This window comes from Malurus melanocephalus, unplaced genomic scaffold (assembly GCF_030028575.1).
Source record: "Malurus melanocephalus ecotype Western Australia unplaced genomic scaffold, MMel_1.1 scaffold_104, whole genome shotgun sequence".
In the NCBI taxonomy this organism is placed as follows: domain Eukaryota; kingdom Metazoa; phylum Chordata; class Aves; order Passeriformes; family Maluridae; genus Malurus; species Malurus melanocephalus.
The window spans coordinates 60,271-81,249 of NW_026623336.1; the positions used below are offsets into that span (position 1 = coordinate 60,271).

At 38.8% G+C, this 20,979-nt stretch overlaps 1 protein-coding gene across 1 annotated transcript in view; it reads left to right on the plus strand.

Moving 5' to 3' along the window:
- SLC45A4 (solute carrier family 45 member 4) overlaps positions 1 to 20,979 on the plus strand; it is a 61,120-nt gene that overhangs the window by 23,151 nt on the left and 16,990 nt on the right. Inside the window, exon 2 of the mRNA XM_057369155.1 lies at positions 3,088 to 3,706. Within this exon, the coding sequence (XP_057225138.1) occupies positions 3,463 to 3,706 (244 nt within the window). The 5' untranslated portion in view covers positions 3,088 to 3,462. The remainder of the gene's footprint in view (positions 1 to 3,087; positions 3,707 to 20,979) is intronic.

The following is a 20,979-nucleotide window of genomic DNA, read 5'->3' on the forward strand; positions in this document are numbered from 1 at the left end:
CAGACRAGATTTCAAGCAATTTGAGCAGCTTTATAAAATTCTGCTTACGGATTAGTTTTTGGAATATATTGCTTGCCTGTTTCATTGAAATATTAACTATTGCTTTATAGTTTTTTCTCATTGCTACAATGTGGTCAAAGGTCAAAGTAAGACATGTGCAATTAAGCTGAAGAAGAGCCAGCATCATCGGTCACCTCCTCCCATAAACACTTGGCAAGATCAGAAATATTTCTGTATCTGAAGTTCTCTKCACACCCATCCTGTGTACAATGCCCTGTGTGCAACATGAATTTCTTCCCATGAAATTCTTCATTCTACTGCCTTATTTGTTGTTAGTTATGAAAATGCCCTTGAAAACCAGCCATGAAAAACAATTTGTGCTGGATGCAGACATCAGAGGATCCTTCATTGGTATTTTAATCCAGCTTCTCTTCAGGTGCATTCTTTGCTGCATAAAAGCCTCTGTTATATTTACTTCCATCAGGTAAATGAATTTGTCTCCTTCTTTGATAAAGAAAGAATGCCACTATTCAAACTTGCCAAATTCAAAATGAACTTGGAAGAAGCAGTAGCAGAATATATATCAGTCTTAAGTGAATATGAACACAACTGAGCAGGGCTTAGGAAAGAACTGAAGACCTTTCTGAGAGGCTCTTGTTATTCTCTGGCTCTTGCATTAGACATTCRCTTGGAGTCAGATGAAAGTGCTGCAGGAAGTCTAGCGTTGTGCTTACCACAAAATTGACATAATGGAACAGTAATTCTCTGTTCTTTTAGATAAAACCTGTCCATTGTGCGTCTTGCTATTGCACTTGAACACTGTAACTGCTTTTTCTGGCATGTTTAAAATATGCTGTTCTTATCTGTGTCAATTACAGCTTCAAAGTGTACCTCCATCTACCACCCATTATTCCTGGCTCTTAAATTATCTGATCACTCCYCATCATCTTCCACTTCAAAAATAACTTTTTCAGTCATCTCTTAGGAGCCTTGCTCAAATGGGCTAAATCTCAGATGTCCTTTTTTGTCCTGCCTCTTTATCTTTTTCCCAGGACAAATACTCCCGGCTTGGTATCATTGCCATGTGCAGGCTGCCCCAATGCAACGCAGAATATTCTGGAGTGRTAAACTGCCTTCCTCTCAGTGCCTCACTCTGGAACTGCATATTGARAGAGGTGTTTAGTGAAAGGGAATTAAATCCTTCACAGGAGGGGAAATTAGGCACAAGAATACAGTAGAGACTTTAAAGCCAGACTGTACATRAAAGTAATCCATCACCCTTAATCTGTAATCCAACATAAATGTTCTGGTGATTTTTTGAATAATAAGAGCTAACATGTATACTACAAAATTCTTGAATATCATTTTGCCTGAGTCTGCCAGCAGTTAAACATTTTATGACTAGTCTGTAATTAAAATAATTGCTCCTACTCCAGAACATGTATTTTGTAGGCTTTACTCATTCAGAACTTGTATTATGTAAAGTGGATGTGTTTTTTTAATGCACAGAGTACTTTATATTTATGATAAACTACTTACATCTTAATTTCTGTTAATTCTGAGCAGGTAGAGRATTGCTTTCTCAAGTCCTTTTTGTTCTGAGGTATTTAATGCTTACAGAAAATAACTTGAACTTAAAAACTTGGTTTATAGAGCTAGCTCAGTAAATTATTTTAACTTCCTCATGGGATTTAAAGGTTTGTCCAGGTCGAAATAAATTTTAAGTATTAGTTTGTTGTTGAGKTGATCAAATATGAGAATTCCAGTAATCTTGGGAAGAAGTAGAAGCCTGGAACAAAACAGGTGCTTTTGAATGGATGAACACAATATATTCTATAAACAGCTCGTAGAAGGGTRTCAGCAGGAGGGAGTGCTCAAGATGGTGTTCTCACAATGCACTTTTAGTAGAACAGGTCTCAGGTCACAGTGGAACAGAGCTGCCCTTGTGATGCACTTTAAACACTAAACATGTCATCTGTTTCCTAAGGCTCAGTTTTAGGCTCACCACTTAATGATCTGKTGTGTGCTCAAGCCCACAAAGAGTTTTTGTTGCCACAACTGAAGGGACAGAGAATTGCAGCATGGGGACTTCTACTGAGGTCAGCTTTGCTGCCRGAGCCAGCATTTCATGGAACCATATCCCTGAGGGATTTTGTCCTGGGTCACAGCTCAGTCACCCTGTGTGCAGAGATGTAAATATCTGTCTAGTAAATACCCTTTTTGATGTAAAAATGCTTCTAATGCAAACATTATGTAACCTGACTTTTTGTAAAATGCTTTGTTTTCTTCTCCTAAGTGCTTTAACACATTTTGATTGGCATGGTGCAGTATTTGTACATCTGCTTAGACTTTCTCTATGGCACAAAAGAGGGGAAAATACAGAAGAAGCTTGTCTTACCTGGTTAGAATATATTCTAATAACTTTAACGTGGATGATATTGTACCATTCCGCTTTCACAAATTTCAGCAGCCTCAGAGGATGTGGGAGTAAAATGTTCTGGTCTTGTGTGCAGAAAGAAGATGAATTCATATGCTGTGTGTATCTTCATTAAACTTTAAATATAAATCCTTAGTTATATTTGTCATGGCTTATTTTGTTCATGATTGCTTGAGAAATGTCTTCAGTATAAAATGGTGTGATAGTTACTGCAAATTAACTTGCAGTTTCCAAAAGTCTAAATGGAGATGTCTGTGTGACCAAGGTAATTGATGAATCATCTTCCRGGCATAGAACTGGAGTATCCTATGCTGTTTCTGAAATGCAACACGCTTTAAATTTCCCAGAATTTTACTCTTGTGCTTGGTGTTCTGAGGATCTTGAACCTGTGCCCTGATATTCTTCTGTGGCTTTGTGTARGACCACAAACCAGAGGAACTGAAGTACAGTAAAGCATCATTTACATACAAGGCATAACTACATTTCAATGGAAAGTGCAGAGGTAGGAGGGAATGTAGAATAAAGGACCCTATGCTAGGCAAGGACAATGGAAATCATGAAGCAGGAAATAGGTTATATGGTTAAGGGGGGGGGACACAATATCCTGAAAAATCCTATTGAAATTTTTAAATGCTTGCTTTTTGTTGCAGATTAATCAGCCACTCGATGGGGATTAACAGTGGAGCACCTCTTTGTGTCGCCTTTCCACCTCTCTGTAGCACGAATAACAACTTCAGCACTTCTTCAATAATAATTATGAAACTGGTATTAACTGAATGGCAATTATGGATTTTTAACTCTAACTCACAGTAAACCAGCAAGCCATATGTTGAAATCCCTACCAAATAGCTTTTCATTCTTAATGTCTCGTATCTGTACAAGAAGTTGCAAGATACCAGTTTGTACAAGAGGAATATAAGCATTACTTGCCTGAGGAACAGAAGCTGAAAGAGAAGACACCCTAACTTGTTCTTGGAGTTATGGTAGTATTATTTATAYAAATATAACAAAATATATATATTTTTATGGTAATGAAAATGGCTCCTCAGAATGCTGACTCGGAATCTATGCAAGTTCAAGATCTACCTGTGGCACAGCTGCAGAAACCAGAAAACAAGGAGAATGAAAGTAGGGAGGAGACCATTAGTGAAGGATCCATAGACCGGATACCGATACGCCTGTGGGTGATGCATGGTGCAGTTATGTTTGGCAGGGAGTTCTGTTATGCCATGGAGACAGCTTTGGTAACACCTGTATTGTTACAAATTGGTAAGTAATTCTCATTTCTGTGAGTCAGAGCTTTCTATATATTTTTGCAWTGATTGAAGTGAGCCAAAGAGGGAAGATGCATCTGCCAACTAAAAGTACCCAAGGTAAAAAGGATTTGGTTTTTTTTTCCTTACTGTCTGTGCCAGATTCAAATGTGTGATCATGTTTAAGTGGAAGGATTTCTATATGCATTCATCTTCTGTCTAATATTGCTTCCCTCTRTGAAAGATGTGACTTGATTTAATTCTAAAATTCTGTACTATAAGGTAAGTGTCCTAGAAACTAAACAATATTAGGCTATAAAGTATTGCAGTGAAGCATTTTATAAATTTATGGAGAAATGTTTCAGGTTACAGAACTTTAGAATAAACACTTAAATAAATTGGTTTTTCCAGTGAACTATTGCATTTATTTCAAACCACTAGGAAGTCTTATTTTGTGTGATTAATCTGCAATTTATAGCACATGAATACACACAAATAAACCATGCTACCAATAGCCTTAGATGATAATGGGAGGAGTGATGGAGTTTAGAATAAGGGTAGTCAGTGTTAAATTTTATGGTGAGCATTGTCATTAGGTTTCAAATAAATTGTTCATAGTTGTAAGAGTATCTGGTATTACCTTTGTCAAATACAGAAATTTGTGTTGTCAATCAGATATCAGAAAATATTACACAACACTRAATGGAAATGAGTGGGGAATAAACCAACCATGTATGTACACTGTATAATTGTCTATATATTGTTTATATTTGCTTTGGCTTACCTGTGCAGGTGTGCMTTACAGCTTCCTCATCTGTGGCCAAACAGRAGGACTCAACCAACTAAAAAATAATRTTCAGTTAATACTATTTACAACAATACTTAAAAATTTCCATGTTAGCATCTTGAATAAAACATATGGGTTTTTAGATGTGCGAAAAATGCATTTTAGATTCCACTTGTGGGCATGTAATGTACAGATCCTTTCATGGAGTCTTCCTGCATATGAAATTGCTAGTTGGTTTATTTTGAATGAATGGAGTGAATAATCAGTGCAGTTAGTGCYWTGGGAGATGCTGATGAATTAAGCCTCCATGTTTTCATGAAAATTTTAAGTTTCAAAGTTTATCAGATGRCCTTCACAGGTCTATTGTTTGCATAGTTAAAACAAATTCTAAAAAGCTCCAAAAAAGATTTTCTGATCAACCTGACTTGCTAAATAAAACACATGCAGCTTCATCTAGGAATGTTTGTAATGTTCATGACTYGTCTTGAGGTTTTGTCTTTTCGCTAAGTTGAGGTTTAAAGACTTCAGTCCCTTGTACTTGGCAGCATTGTTTCAGTAATTGCCTGCCATAAAGTCAAAAACTTGAATCCTGCTTTGCATGGAGAAGATCCCAGGTTTTGTAAGTGACCTGTACATTTTTGTTTGCTTTGTTTGTGCTGGCACTTGGATGATTAAAATGTATGGGTGGCTAAGCTGACTTTACCTTACCATAGGGTAAGGTCAGACAGTATAAATAAACCATCCTCTTAATGACTGACTGGTCTTCCAGTTTACTTTTCTTTTGTGAGCTTTTCTAGCTGTTTCCTCCAGATAATTGAGAAATATCTCTTCCCTTCCTTCCCTAACCCCAGTGATCAAAATAACACTGGGATTTGGGGGAGGGGAAGAAGAGGGCTCTTCTAGAAAAGCTGCAAATCGACRAAGTGATGCCAGATTCTGTGGGGATGCAGCCATGATGTTCCCTGCCACAAATAAGAAATTGAGGTAGCAGTTGCAAATGGGAGTGCTTTGGAGCTAATTGAAATATTTCTGCTTGGCTCCTGTGCCCTCAGCAGGGCTAAAAACAATGTTGGATTCACTGAAGGGTTAAGTTATTCACGGGTGACTTATCTGGCCTCTTTGTTAATTACCTCTTACATGGTTCTGTTTACCTTTATCAACCTCAACATCTGTCTGCCTCAGCATGAGCTATATTTATTCCTCACTGGAGGGGGTTGCAATATAGCTGTCGAACTGCTGTAATATTCCCTTTGCTTCTTGTTCTGGWAAAAGCAAAGATCAGTTTCTGTGAGATTAAATTGGCTTGAGAAACTATATTTGAGAATTGGCACCTGGGGAAGTGTGGTGACTCAACCAGTTTTGCTTATAATACACTGTAGAACAAGAAGCCTTTTGGGTATCCAAAAAAAGATGATTCTTCACAAAGTGTGTTGAATATTAACAATTAAACATTAAAGTGTGTGTTTGTACTTTTCTGTGCATCAAAAAACTTTGATCACTGAACTAATCTGAGATTCTTATCAGACACCACCATAAAAACCTTAGGCACATTAATAGGGTGTTACACACTTTCTGCATGCAAGTATTTGACTTGCAGTTGGAGTACCCTGGTGTAGTTATGATTTGACAGATGACCAACCTGTCCTACTTGTTCTGTAACCCACAAGATTTTATCARCTGAAGGAGATGGTCACTTGGATGGTCCCTTTCCAGTTCAGTGGTGGTTGAACTCACTGTGTTTGAATTTCCTGGAGTTCTGAAATCTTAACAAGAGAAGTGAAAGCATCAGTGAAAGCTGCTTGAATCAATGGAAATTGTGAATTGGAAAGGTGCTGAAGCGCCTGAGTTACTGCACCCCTACTGAAATAAGTTCTGGTTTCTGACTTTGATTGTTGTCTTTGTTGCTATAATTGATGTTACATTGCTGTGTCAGAAATGCAGCTACAAATCTGTAACAGCCTCATAGTCATAACTGGGCTTTAGTAGCTTAGCAACAAATACAAGCCAAATATATATTACATGTTTTTTTTAATTCCAGCTTGCTCTTTGGTTTCTTAGTATCTGCAGCTTAAGAATTCGAAATGAAGCTGTGAACTTGTTAAGAAGAATTTAAGCAATGTAAAAAAATGCCAAATATGAGCATTCCCGTGTGAGTCCAGATGAAATTGTATTAGTTGCCATTTTCAGAAGTTATAATCTCTAAAAATCTCCATTAACCTTTTTGAGACTTGTTCAATRAGCAGTTTCTCCCAGCCAGCATTAAATTTTACCAGAAAATAAGCTTCCAGCACCTTCAGAACTGGAGTTTTACTTGTTCATCAGCCCAAGGGTTTTGASAAACTGGGTGATTTGGGTTATCCTTGACTATTAACACTGCTGTTTGATTCTCCTGCACATAAGCTATTACAAATTCCATAGGAGCAGGATGAGGCCTTTGTCTTCTGAAACATCTGGTACTTAATGCCGCTTATCTGTGAGAGGGAATTAAAATCCCTGCTATTGTTTATAAATGACCGTGTATTTTCTTCCATCATTAAACTTGGCTTCTAAGGATTAAATCTCTAAAATTACTTCCAGTTCATAAGTTCATGGAAGATTTGGCTATATGGTAAAATCATTTTGCACAGGATTTTACTTGAATAAAAGCAAAAGGAGAAACTGAAGACTGGTGTGGTGTAAACTTGCAGAATCTGGTTTTGAAGAAACTTGTTCAATGAAATYACAATACCTGACTTCTGTCAGTAACACTTCAAACCATTAATAAATCCATAGCTTGGTAGTTTCAGATTATTTCAATTTTAATTCACACAAAGTTTTGGTTTTAATGCAAGCTGTAAATCCATTTTAGTTCTTCTGAAAGGTGGGATCCATGTGCCTGTTGGATAAGGACAAAGAAAAAAAAAATCTCTGTTTTGTGACTTGGGGTGGCTGCTGCTTTCAGTATGAAAAACTCAGTGTCTGACTAATGAGTAGTGGTAGCTGTAAACATGAACTTTCACGTTTTATATTTAATATGATGAAAGCTTTGCCAAGCCTTTACTGTTCCTTCAAAGGCTCTTTCAATGCTATTGAGTGTTTTATGAATAGTTAATAGRCACAGAAGTGACTGTCAGCACCAGAGCTGTTCCTCGTTCCCCTGCATAAATTAAACTTATTATACCAGTGTTTTTAAAAAGAACCTATGTTCATTTACATAGTTTCATAAGGAAACATAAGGAAAATGAGTTTACATGTGCTGCTTACCTTTATAATGTCACTTAAATTTAGGGATGTTTGTCTGGTGTGGTACATACGAATAACTGGTTTTTATGCATTTCATATCTGAGTGCCTCTCTGTGATGGCATCACTTTGTTTTACTGTGAGAGTTAATGGGTTCATTGGCAAGTCTAGCATTAAATATTGAATCTGGTCATTTTAAGCTTAAYTCTCGGTGTTGTTTTTGGGCAACAACACTGAAGAATCGAATTTCTGGAAATGGAGTATTTCACTGCTAATTATGAGATTTTACTAAAAAGCAAGACTGAACTATCCAGAGAGGAATAACATAGATAATTTATTTTCCAAACAAAAATAATTTCTCTCATTAGATCCTTTCAAATCAGCAAAATGCTGTCGTTGCTTATGTCTCATAGATGTAGGAAATCTGTTCAGGGGTTTGGGGTGTTATTTTACAGCTAAAGCATTTAGATAAAATATCTYATAAAAAGAGTAATTATCTAACATTCAAAATTCATCCATCCTTAAGCTTAGCAGACCATGCTTAAAGGGTCTTGAAATTTAGTTCATGTGAAATTGCCAGTATGGAAAAAGTGTGTTAAGCAATAATTCAAACTGCTGATTCTGAGAAATCTCTGTGGTAGCTGAGAACTCATTATGCTGAAGAGATTCAATATTCCAGTGAACTCTTTTAGTGTGAAGTAGTGACTCTCCCCATTGAATTGCAGTGTTGATACCTGCCTGAGAAGAATGCTTGTAGGTAAAGGCAGATTATGGAGATGTATTTAGAAACCAAGCATGAAATGTTACAGATGAATTGGCTTCTAGGTCTGTTTCTTCAAAGGAATTAAGGTATCAATTGCTGACTCAATTCAGCGTGGAAGCGGATAGTCTTCCTAAGGCTAACCCTGAGATCAAAGGAAATCTAAAAACCTGAAAGATCTGCTGGGGAAGAAGGGAGGAAAGGGTTGGATGGGCTGTTCGAGGCTGCCTATAATTCAAGTGAAAAAGGGCTGAGTGGCTGGAAAGCCTCTTGCAGATGGAGGAAGCTCTTCAACACAAAGCAGCCCTGACTCTATTTCAGCTYAGCTCAAGTAGTTGAGTTTATTCCTCATCTCTTCCAGAGGTTACATTAAGGTTATGTATTTTTAACTGTCTTTCTGCAAAGCTGCATCTTCCATTTCAGCTGTGGCCTACATTAGCTTCTTTTACCAGAAAGAAACTGAGTTGCTATAACCTGTCCTTTGACTCCCAAAGTTAAATTCCTGTTTGATCTAGCTGCATCTGCGCTCTCAGGCATGGCTGCATTTGATGCAGTGAGTGAATTGCAGGATCTGAATTCCTTCTTGGAAGAATTAATGGCTTGAGAGCTGACCTGTCCCAGGAGAGGACTGTAACACAGCTAAYCCAGGGGCAAGACTTGAATATACAGTGGATCCAGAAAACCGGGAATAATAAACAATTAAATCCTTCTTTCAGCCTTGTTAGCTTTAGAGTTAGTCTGTAAKATCATGTTAAGTTTGTATTCACATCTCATGTGGTGGAATGTATAAGACAGCAAATATTGTGCCTGAGGCACATGTTAATTGCTCTATAAAACCTCCCCACCCATCATTTTTTACTTATTGACTAATTTTATGCCCACTAAGGGGTTGTGTAAGACTAATTTTACTGTACTTTTTTTTTTTTTAACTAACAAGTCAGGCTTTCATATCATGTATCACTCTTACATAAAATATCTTTTGACCTCAAAGCAATAGCAGTGCAGATTTTGAACACAGATAGCCCTTAGTTGAAGCGTGGGCTAGAGATATATTTAAAGCCTTTTAAAAAGAAAGATGCAATGAAACTATTAAAGTTTTTAATCCTGGGGGCAGTCACAGAGCAGATACTTTTATTTTCATATCAAGGCAAATGCTGTGTGGTTTGGCAGTTGTGCAGTAGCTGTTCCTTACAGCTTTTTTTATATCAATGTTCTGGTTTTCTTTAAGTAACAATAAATGTGACTTTCAGGGGTACCAGGGATAACACCAACAGATTTTCACCTGGGTAATGTGAGGATTTCTGCTGGCTCTAGAGTCCTACAGACTGTGGGATTTTGGATGAAAAGCCTTGCTGAGAGAGGGAAGTTTTGTGCAAATGGCTTCAGAGGCTTCACCCATAGCATGAAATACATTTCCTATTACTTAGCAGTAGGTAACTTGTTTCCTTTTTAATTTTTTTTCTCTTTTTTTGCCTGAATAAGGTCTGGTGGAGAGGCTACCTCTAAAGTAAGATTCATGCTTTCTATGGTGCTGCCTTTTACCATTCCACATCTTTAACACAAGTCCTTGATCTTTTAATTGTGTACTGTGGGAATGTTAATGTGGAAGGTTTTTTCCCCCCAGCATAAAGACTGTTCACAGTAAGAACTGTGAGTGAACACTCTTTGGATCCTCAGAAGTTTTCATTTTAAGAAATGTGTAGTCTGAGATTAGTGACCAACACATGACACAAGAAATATGTGAATAGGTCTAAGAACTGTGGACTGAGAGAAGCAACACAGTGCGGTGCAAAGCAAACTGTATAAAAATGCAGACTATCAGTGAAAGATGGAGATTTAAAAGCAATTTTTTATTCCGTTKTCACCTCTTCAATCATTTCTTCAGCTCTTCAAATCCTTTTTTTTTCTGCAGCAATAGACATTTTAGTCTGTGATTTGTTAGAAGAGTTTGAGGCCTCCAAAAATAATCGCTCTTTAAGAAGGAAATGCACATCTCTATCCTTATATAGCTGCTTCTTCCTACTAGTAGATATTTCCTGTCCAGTGTGCTGCCTCCTTTTTATCTGGAATAGCCAAAGGTTAGGAGAGGCTAAACTGTTTGACGTGACTTAGGTATACTTGGACATCTATATCCCCCTTCATTCCCAAATTCCTGTTCTYCTGCCCCAAGAAAATGTAGTGAAGCAGCAGAAATAATGACTAATTAATAATGCTGCTACAAGCTAATTGTGGTGAACTGGGTATCAGACCATATAAAATTAAAGCTTTTTTTTTTCTATTTTAATTTTCATATCAGCCAATAGCTTAAATTTTTTTTTTTAGTCTATTGTAAACATCGTTTTTACATCTCTCTCATCATTGGGTCACTAAACTGACTTGGAATTCTTTACTCTCACACATACCAGATGTACCTTGTGAGACTCAAGGCAAGCCTTTCTGCTGCTTTCAAGGGCAGTTCTAGAGTAAAGTAACTGCAGGATGTCTGAATTTTTGCTAAGATTTCCTGTGAGWGGTGGGGAAAAGATGAGAGAAGAAGGGGCAGACTTTGGCCTCCTGGAAATGTGCCAAAATTGAGTTTTAAACATGCATTTATTCAACCTTTCTTAGCCTAAACCCTTCCCCTTAATCTGCTTTCCACCCACATGCCCAACATCTCTTTATACCTCTGTCTAAACACCCTCATCTTGAGCAAGATTTCAGGAGAAGCCTTGAATGCACATGCATGAGTTTTTTCTCTCATGAGTTTTTTCTATTCTGACCGAGAGGTAATTTTGCCATAGCGATAACAGGTGAAACACAATAGTGCTTCCATGCTCTTTATTACAAAGTAATTGCCACCAGGGCAATTTTCCAGCAGGCAATTGCCTGTCCTTTGCTGTAAAAAGAAACCTTTCAGCTCTTGGATGGGGTTCTGGTGGCAGAGACTTGCAGATGCAAAACTGAGATTTGGATACCCAGCATTGGAACTGGCAACCCCATGGCTCACATCAGTGGATTTCTGTTGAATGTGGACTGTGAGACAGGTTATGAAAAGGGAATAGCGAACTCCTTAGTGAACAGGAGTCTTACTTTTCAAGGAAATAGAATTAAATCCACTTTGGAAATGAAAAGAATGTCAGCAGCCTCTTGCCAACTCATGTAATGCTTTAATAAAGGATTGTCAGAGCTGCAGCCTCTTGAGCTTTGTTCGCCTCAGTCTCCTGTATGTTTGTTGCAAGAGTCTTGCTGTTGTGATGCCCCTGTGGGACCCCATTTAATCATCCTCTTTTCACCAAACAGCAGTTAAAGACGTTTCAAATATACTTTCTACAGGCTCTTTTGCAAGAAATTATTGAAAATGTTTTGTGTTACTGCTTCAGTTTAATGATATTTAATACAAGGCTATTTAACTAAACAGGGAAAATCCATGTTATGGTTAAATCTATATTGCTTTGGATAAATCCCCTATAGCTCATGTCACTCCATTAAATATCTTCCTCTCCTTGAAGTCTTGAGTAACTGGGTACAAAGCAACACGGATGCAGATTTTTGTATAACTAGATAAACCCAATTCTATGTGAACATTTGGTGATCTGTGTTGGAGCCTCAGTGATTTTTTTTTTTTTTTTTCAGTGTAGTAGATGCAGGGCATGTAAACTGAAATATTTAAATCTGAGTTTCTATTATTTATAGGCAATGGTGTCTGCTGAATCACAGTTTTCTGCAGCAAAGTTGGGTGCTATCTCTCCAGGCTTTTGGGAGTGCTCCTGTGAGGGCAGAGTTTCTACACTCAGCTCAGAAAAGCCTTAACACACTTCCAGAGCAAGAATACTTTTCCCCATGGAGCTGCTGATATAGCAAAAGATAACAGAAAGGCTCAATCCTTACAGAGGCCTCGTTCTGTCCTTGGTATCAGCTTTGTCTTTGGCAAGTGTCTCACCGTGAGGCAGTGCAATCACTCTTACTATGCCAATAAATTTTGTATAATTTCTGGTCAGATTATATTCACCCTGAATTTCTCTCCTCCCCTGAATCCCAATGTCTGTTCTTTTGTCTCAAGTGATAAACTGAGCTGGATCATTCTCTCTGTGTTCTCTGTATTGGCTATATAAAAACACAAATTTCCTGTTTTTATCAGTTGTGCTGCTCTGTAAACAATGGTCTTCCAATAATTCAGTCTATCAGAATTGAACTTCTTCCCCCAGGACAATCCAAAATATCTTGCTGGCTTCAAATGAGCTCTTGGTCTGGAAGTGTTGTAATACCTCTTATAAATGTTATATCTAGACGTTTCTGGAAATCAAAGTATTTCTTTGGAGAATAGAGATCAAGTTCATGCCCTTCAGAGTTCATTTAGGTGGCAGGAAAATAAATACTAAATTCCATATTCTAAAATTAGTATTTAAACTTGGGCACTCTGGGAGAGATCTTCACCAATCTAAACTAAAGTGCCTCGGGTATTCAGATAAATGATTGTTTACTGGGGTTAATTAGTTGTAGTGGAGACAGTTGTGGTATTCACTATGTTTTCTTTGCCTGATTTGGAAAGTCAGTGTCAGTGTCCTACCAAGCCAGACATTTCCTGGCAAGGAAGAGTCATTGCAGGCATACCTGCTGTCTTATATGGATTGCATCAGGTGACTTCGAAATGATTGTTTATCATACCCAGCTGCAATTTAAACAATTTATGCAGCGAKTGGATGTCACTGAAATATCTGATCTGATGTTTTCTTCCAAGCTGCAGCAGAAAGGAAGAACAGATGCACTGTGCTCTGCTCTTTTTTCCTCCCCTTAAATCATTATTCTGTAAAACTTAAGTTTTGGTTGGTAGATTTTTGTGTCAGTTTATCACCTCTGTAGTGGTTTTGCACTATATTTACTGTTTTTGAAAAAGTAAGTACTCTGGACTTTCAGTGCTGGAAGGAACCTTCAAGACCATCTCATTCTACCYCCCTGCCATGGGCAGGGAACTTTCCCCTATCCTAGGTTGCTCCAGGCCCCATCCAACCTGGCCTTGAACACTTCCAGGGATGGGACATCCACAGCTTCCCTGAGAAACCTCTGCCAGGGCCTCATAGGGAGGAATTTCTTCCTCATACCTAATCTAGACCTACCTTCTAACACAAATCTAATGATGTTTGCTTAATACTGACCTTCAATAAGAGCAGAAGGAAACTTGTCATYTGTCTGAAATGAAACTTGAAGTTAAATTCTTTTCTTTACAACAAGTAGAAGTATGCAAGAAACACAGTTTTCAAACCCAAACTGGCTGACATTTCAGAGATCATGGCTAGACCTGTGGTGAGCAGCAGTGTTGACACCCCTTCCCCAGTGACGCACTGGGTCCCCCAAGACTCAATGTGTAACAGTGGAAAAGCTCAAGAAGTGCATGGGGGAACTTTCAGGATATTTGGGGTTGGCATGAGAAAATAAGATTATGTAATCAGTTAAAAGGCTGAGAGTAGTTCTTTCTCTGTAATTTAATTAAGCAATAGTCTAACAAGTGCTCCCCCTTCTCTGAGGTAGTCAAAGTCAYGCGTCATAAATTTTGTGCCAGGGACTCCGTTGGTTTGGAGAGCAGACAGTGTGTGCCAGAGGTTATAGAGATAAATGGAGAGGAAGGTTATTTTTCTACATCGTGTATTCCTACCCGGTTGATGTGGCAAATGTGTTTAAAATAAGTTTTCAAATGTTTTTAAGCTGTAACCTTCAGGAGAGAAGTTTGGTACAACTTTATCAGGTACAAAAGGACTGCCAAAACTTGCAAGTTATTTAGGTTTCAATCTTTAAAATTATTCAGGTTCTTTGTTGGATGACCGAATAATGCTGTGTTGCTACAACTGTAATATATGTATAACTTGTATATATGTATATATAATATGTAACATATATAACATATAAAATAATACATCATATACTTGTATATATAATATATCATTTGTTCCATTCTTTTATAAGTTCAAATTACAAGAATATTACATCCAGAGTGATATAAAGGAAAATTTCTTTTCACAATATAATAAAAATACTTCTCTGGTTGTTAGAASAGAGTTCTGTTCTGCTTCATCCCCAATAGGGCGTAACTCTCATAATTTGCACATTTGGAAAGGAAATGTTTGCTGTCTTATTTGCTGGTGTGCTCTGCTTGTTTAACTTYAGGTTTTGTTGGAAAATTTATCCTTCCATGTGTAGCTTCACTGATTGTGAAACGTAATACATGTGAGTAAAGACCACATTTAAGGATCTGCAGTTAGAAGCCTTTTCATCTCGTATTATTACATTTTATTCCAGACTATCCATTCCATTTATTTGGTGCAAAGTGACTCCATGGATCTCACTGTCCTTCACRTAGAAATGCAGTTGTGTAATTTTTAAACAGCTCAATGAGGGTGGGGAGCCACTTCTCTGGGACACAGTGAGTGAGTTATTTGGAGTGATGYCTGAGACTCTGCTCTAGTTACCAAAATTTCCTATGAGAGCAGCTCTGTAGTATGACCCTGCAAGCTCAGAATACTAAGATCAAGGGTTTTATTAACTAGAATTTAGAAGACTTCAGTGTGAAAGCAGTTCTGCTTTTAAATCTCCCCTGTACATGTATAGAACGTGGTTCATGTAAGTTAATGTTCAAGCTAAAACATGCAAGTGCAGGAAAGTTTGAGGCAGGCTCCATAAATACCAATACTGTCWTTAATCAGCCCCAAAATTTCATCTGAGGAGGTGGTTTTCTATAATGCTTTACCACAATGCAGGTGTTGRTGGCATGAATAGCTATAGAGAAAAACCACATTTTTTTTTGGTGGGGAAAACCCTCAGTTGATTAAAACTCTGTCTCATAATGCTTATTCATACATCTAGAGATTGTWACAACCACTGATGAGCTGCACTGTTTTTCCTGGAGCAATGTACGTGAAAAACTGTGCCTGCAAACTCCCAACATGCTGTTCATTTGTTGCAGCAAACAGGGAAAGCACTAATAGGATTTCTGTTCCGCTTGATATAGCCACATGAGGAATTAACCTCAATAAAGGCAACTGCGTAGAAGAATGCAGTTTCTCTTTAGAAGCTTAGGATGGGTTATTTGCAAAATTTGCCTGTTTGGGTTTTTTTTTTTAAAGCAGACAATGAATAATGACTTAGAAGAATCAGCACGTTCCTGTATGTATTCACTCATATAATTCAGCAATACTTTTAAAACAGCAAACAGTTKAAAAGCAAATGCTGTGTTGCCACTCTCTGCTGCCTTTCTGATAGAGCTTCCCAGTAGCACAGTTGTGACCAAAATGATCCCAGGCAGAGTGTTTATTCCTTCATAAACAAACCTGTGGTCCAAAAGCTTTTAGAAAGGCCAAAAGGTTGATTTTTCAGTGTGGTAACAATTAACAATACACTTTTTGTAAGCCTGTCATGGGAATGGTCCCTTTTTGGGAGGCTTTGAGTGTTGAAAAGGGAAGTAAATCACTTTGAGACATCAATGGCCTAAGGAGTGTAGGTAGGATCAATTCAGCTTTTTTGCCCTCTGGCAGTTTGCAGGGAAAATGGCTTTTGGAATATGAAGTGTATGTTGGGTAGCTATAATATTTATTAGGTACTACATTTCTTCTATTTCGTCARCCAGGGTAATTATAGAAGGAGCTGCCTGCACCACCTACTGAGCCTTAAAAGGACTATGAAAATATGATCCCAGCTKAAATGTAAAGATAACTGTCTGGTCACTAATCCCCAGAAAGAAAAAGGTTCTCAGATGGTGTCTGCAGGGGTACACAGTCCAAAAAACACCTCCTTGAGTCACTGTTTTCACGTGGCTTCCAAGCATATAGTCAAGTCTAAAAATTGGGGAAGGAGAARATGATTTTTATCGATGTGTAGAGACAAGCTCCTTGTATTTTACTCTTGAGGCTGGAAATAAACTGTTTCCTTTGCTGCTTGCAATTCAAGGGCACAAATATTGTGCTGACTGGACTCCGTCTGGCTGCCTGCTTAACAAAAAAAAAACTTTTTTGGCTACCCTCAAGTCTGCTTGCCTTCCTTTTTCAAGTTCAGTTCCTGGATACACTGAGCAGATGCCTTGCTGGACCATGTATATGCCAGTCATATTTTTGGCAGGGTGAACCAGACCATTTATGATTCCCTGGGCTTGGGAGTTACAGGGGTGGAATGGACACATCAGGGGTCAACTTCAGTGAATATGAATTAATATCTCAGTGATGCCTTCTAGCCCAGTGTTTGCTGCAATGGTGGTTTAAAAGTCTTGACCATGAGCAAGTCCCATAACATTTGGGATGTCCTACTCTTCACATTGTCCTTGCTTAGTTATGTCAATCAGGCTTTCACCTCCCCATGAGGTCTGGGTAGAGCAATGTGGAATGGTAGTCAAAACTTCCTTTGGGCACAAACTCCTTGTTCTGCAGAGCAGAACAGGACCAGAGCAAGGAGGGCTCARGCTGCACCTGCTGCTGCCTCCTGGTGCTGCTGGGCAGCCTCATATTGAATAGGTCCCCCTTAAGACAGTATGATTTAAATGAAAAATTTATTCTTAAGGTAAAAAGTTGTTTGTTGACCAGATATTTTTAGGGGGTGAGAGGATTGGTTCAATCTGAGTTCAATACCCAGAGTTAGCAGTTCCGATTTGACTCTATTTGGAGTTAAAACTAGGGGTTAACATCCGTTTTTGGTTAGGATTTGACTCAGCCATGTAAGTAGATGGTCATATTCCAGGGTATTAATGTGTTAATCACTGCAACAAAAGCTCCACTGTTGATTAACAGTACAGGTTGCTGAAAAGATTTTCTGTTGTATGTATAAGAACCTCTTGGGTTCGGGAATTTTCAAGGAATTCGAGCCAAAGTCCTTTGTTTATTAATTTGTCGATATTCTAGAAGCGGTGACGAAAAACCCTATTGAGCTTTGGATAAACTGGGATGCTGCATCTCTTCGGGCAACACATGTCACAGTAATTGATGTGTAATCTTGCAGCCAGAGGAGCGGGAAGTGCTGCAGCGTTACGTAATGCACCGAGCCYAAGTGGGGCATCACGTACAGCTGATGCCTTTTAATTACATCCCATAAGGGCGAGGGAAGGATCAGTGTGGTGAAACAGCTTATTGATTGCTGCATTCATACATTCTGCATACATTTAGACACTTAGGGATGATGGGAAATGGATGCTGATGTTGTGTGTGTGACCTTTGAGTCCTCTGTATGTGGAGCTTGTTTAACTGGCCAGCAACAGGAGACAGGCTGGGAATAAATACCCTGACATTGYCAAGTCAGCCTTGGGTGGTTCTATGATGCAGAACACAACCTGTGTTTTCTGGGGCAGTGAAAAATGTTTTCATTTTTTTACTCTATTATACCCTCAAAGCTGCTCTACAGTGGTGGCTAAAAAGAATTTTTTTAAATTAGTGCTGGTTCAGCACACTTGAAGTTGCATCAGATTTAATCTATATTCCATTTCAGCTCATTAAATGCTGTGATGCAAATTTCTTATTAGTGTCAAAGTGATAKATTTCTAAATATTGGTTAATAAGTGAGAGAGGAAGAAAAGTTAAAAGCAAGTTTCCCAAGAGCCAAAAAGGATGTCTCAGATAATCTAGAAAAGTTGAGAGAATCAGCTTCAGCAGTAGATCAGAACCCTTGCAACGTTGTGTTTCCATGCTCTCTCTGCAGTTTATTTACCTGCTGCAGTGTAGGGAAAGCTTGTTTGGTACTTTCAGAGTCAGAGAATAAAAGGTTCAGCTTCTGGCTTTAATAAAACTGGCACTTTACACCGTACCCTGGCAGAAATAAATGCTGTGGGTTTGATAAGGATATAATTCTGTGGAACCTGTAGGAATTGCTAATTAGCTATAGTAAAAAAAAAATCTACAACAGCAGTTGATTCTTTGGTCTTTCCTTGAGCAGGGCACGTCATATGCATTGCTTTTGATTCCTCCTCCTCAGCAGCAGCAGGACTAGCAAATAAATCAAAAAACAGACATATATGCAAATACTGGGTAAGGAAGTAGAAAACTGGATTGTTATAAGGGCAGTAAGCCTGAAATAATCTTCTACCTGAATTACCATAGGTTACCCCTGTGGAAGTAGGTTAGTAGGAGGGTTACAGACTTTAAAATAAATAATGGAGGCTTTAAAAACTTTGCTTGACAGCATTTGTGATCATGCTAAAAGGAAAATCACATTTGCCTGCCTGCAGATCAGCGCATGTGTTCTCACTCTGATGCCTCAAACCTCAGCTGTTCCCAGGCTTTTGCTTCCCCTCTCCCTCTTCCACACATACCTTTGGCTCACTTCTCTTAACATACGCTTCTCTTTCCTGACACAGCACCATAAAAATGGGTTATAAAGCAGAAATTGTCAGGAAAGCCACATAAACCTTTCTACAACTTTGGCAGAACAGCCGTGTAGCAGCAGAGCTTAATGAAACACTGACGACTCCCACAGTTGCCAAATATGAGGAGGACAGTTGTAGGAGGCTGAGAAGCAATAATTGAGCGGAGACAGAAAATGGGAGAGCTGGATGATGAAATCCTTTAAGAGGCCTGTCACTTATTTCCTTAATTCCATTTTCCAGAAGTGTTATTTAACCCACTGTGGTTGCTGCTGGCATGCTATTGCATGAGGCATTTCAAAAAGCAGAATAGCTTTGCCAGAAGGAGAGATTATTCTTCTGCAGCTTAAAAGCAGAACTCTGTATGTGAAACGCCACACTAATATTTCTGTGCTGAAGCTGTTGAAGAGTAAAGGCTTTGTTTTATTACYAGTTTAGCTGGTCTTTCAAAATGGGTGGCTCTAGTCTAGGTGCAGACATGGTGTGAAATAGTTTCCAAATTTTTGGAAGCTGTGTCTGTCTTAACGGTACTGAGGCRTTGTTTGCATCCAACTCCTAAGGAAATTTAAAATTTGGAAAGCAAGTTTCAAGGAAATGTCAGTTTTTCCTGCATCTCTAACTTAATGTCATCATTTTAGTTTTCCTATTAATTATTTGTTCCTGTGTCTCTGATGTAGATGCAGATTTTTTGTAGAATCCTGTCCTTACGATGTGAGTGCCTAAAGCAGAAATGCATGTGCATTGTAAAGATCTGAATGTGCTGTAAAATATGTGAATGTCACAGCAATGCAGGAAGCRGGTTCCTGTCCTGGTAGACAGACAGCATCCTGGCTCTCTCCCCTGCAAAGTGTCTCTTTGGTCCTCCAGATTTTTCCCGACCATTCCAGGGTGGCTGCAGCTGACTTCTGTTGGCAGTTTCGGAAAGAATTTTATGCATTTCGCTCTTGGATGGGCTTTTGCGGTACCATGTTTTTTATGTCTTTACAATATTCCTATCATTATTTGTTTTCTTGATTATCACTCCCCTCACTGCCCATAATTCCATCCAGTGGAGGAATTGTACTTTATCCCTCCAGTCCTGAGTCCCACAAAAAATTCTTATTTGCACAGGGGAGGCAGCTCTTTATGTTATCCAGGGCAATAACAGCAGCTGAGGGAGCTGAGAGCCTGGCACCCCAGCCCTTGTGCAGCCATCCCTGCTGACAAGAGCTRACCAGGAGGAGGATGAGGGAAAGGAGAGATCCTTGCAAGTGGGTGATGTTTGTGTTCCAGCAGAATATTCAGCTTGCAGAGTGCACGTACTCCTGCCTGGGAGATATGTGTAATGTGCTGACAGCTCGTGAATGTTGCAGGCTAAGCACAAGAGCTCTGATTCGACAGGCACAAGAGGAATTTCAGGATGTGAGTTTTACCTGTGGGAAGATTGAAGCCTCAGCTCTGAGATTATGTTTATGCAGTAGGTTGTTCCTGAGACAGTGAGCAAATCAAGATGCCTGACAGCTTGCCRGGCAATCATTTTAATGCAGGAAGCTAAGCAGCAATGAAAAACCTCACAGTTTTGWTCTGAGTTCTTCTRCCTGCACTYTTGCAACTAAACTGAGTCCTGTGAYCACAAGTATTGGTCATTTTTCCTGCARTGTGGTTGTGCTGTTTGCTTCTTCTTCTGCATGCCTTCTGAACAAGCACTCTGCTTCAGCAAGTGCCTTATACAGGCTGGGCAGGAGTCATTGAATGAAAAGCAAAATTTTCACRTAAAAATGAGGCTTCAGTATAGGGCTTCATTTCTTCTCACCTCAACATCTGTAAGATGCTGTAGCAACAGAGGTGCAAATTAGAGGCTTTCTTGTCTTGTGTGCTACCAGACTCTGATTTCAAGCAGTACTTAAAATTATTTCCTTCTTAAAAGCTTGTACTTTCACTGCTCAAATCATGGCAAATGGGCACCAGGAGAAATTACTGTGCTTCTTCWTATCCCTTCCCCATTGGTTAGAGTTCCTGTTTCAATCCAGAAGTTAGAAGGTGGTTTCTTATGGGTGCAACAAACTCTATGTACAAAGTGCTGACTGTACCTCAGTGGTGTCCAGAACACCAGTCAGGCCTATTCCAATGCATTGGTTCAAAATATATTGGTTTCTTTGGCAGTCAGACCTCCCACTCTAAGCCATTAAAAGTCCTAAAATCTGAGGGGAGATAGCTAGAAGCAAAGAATGTACAGT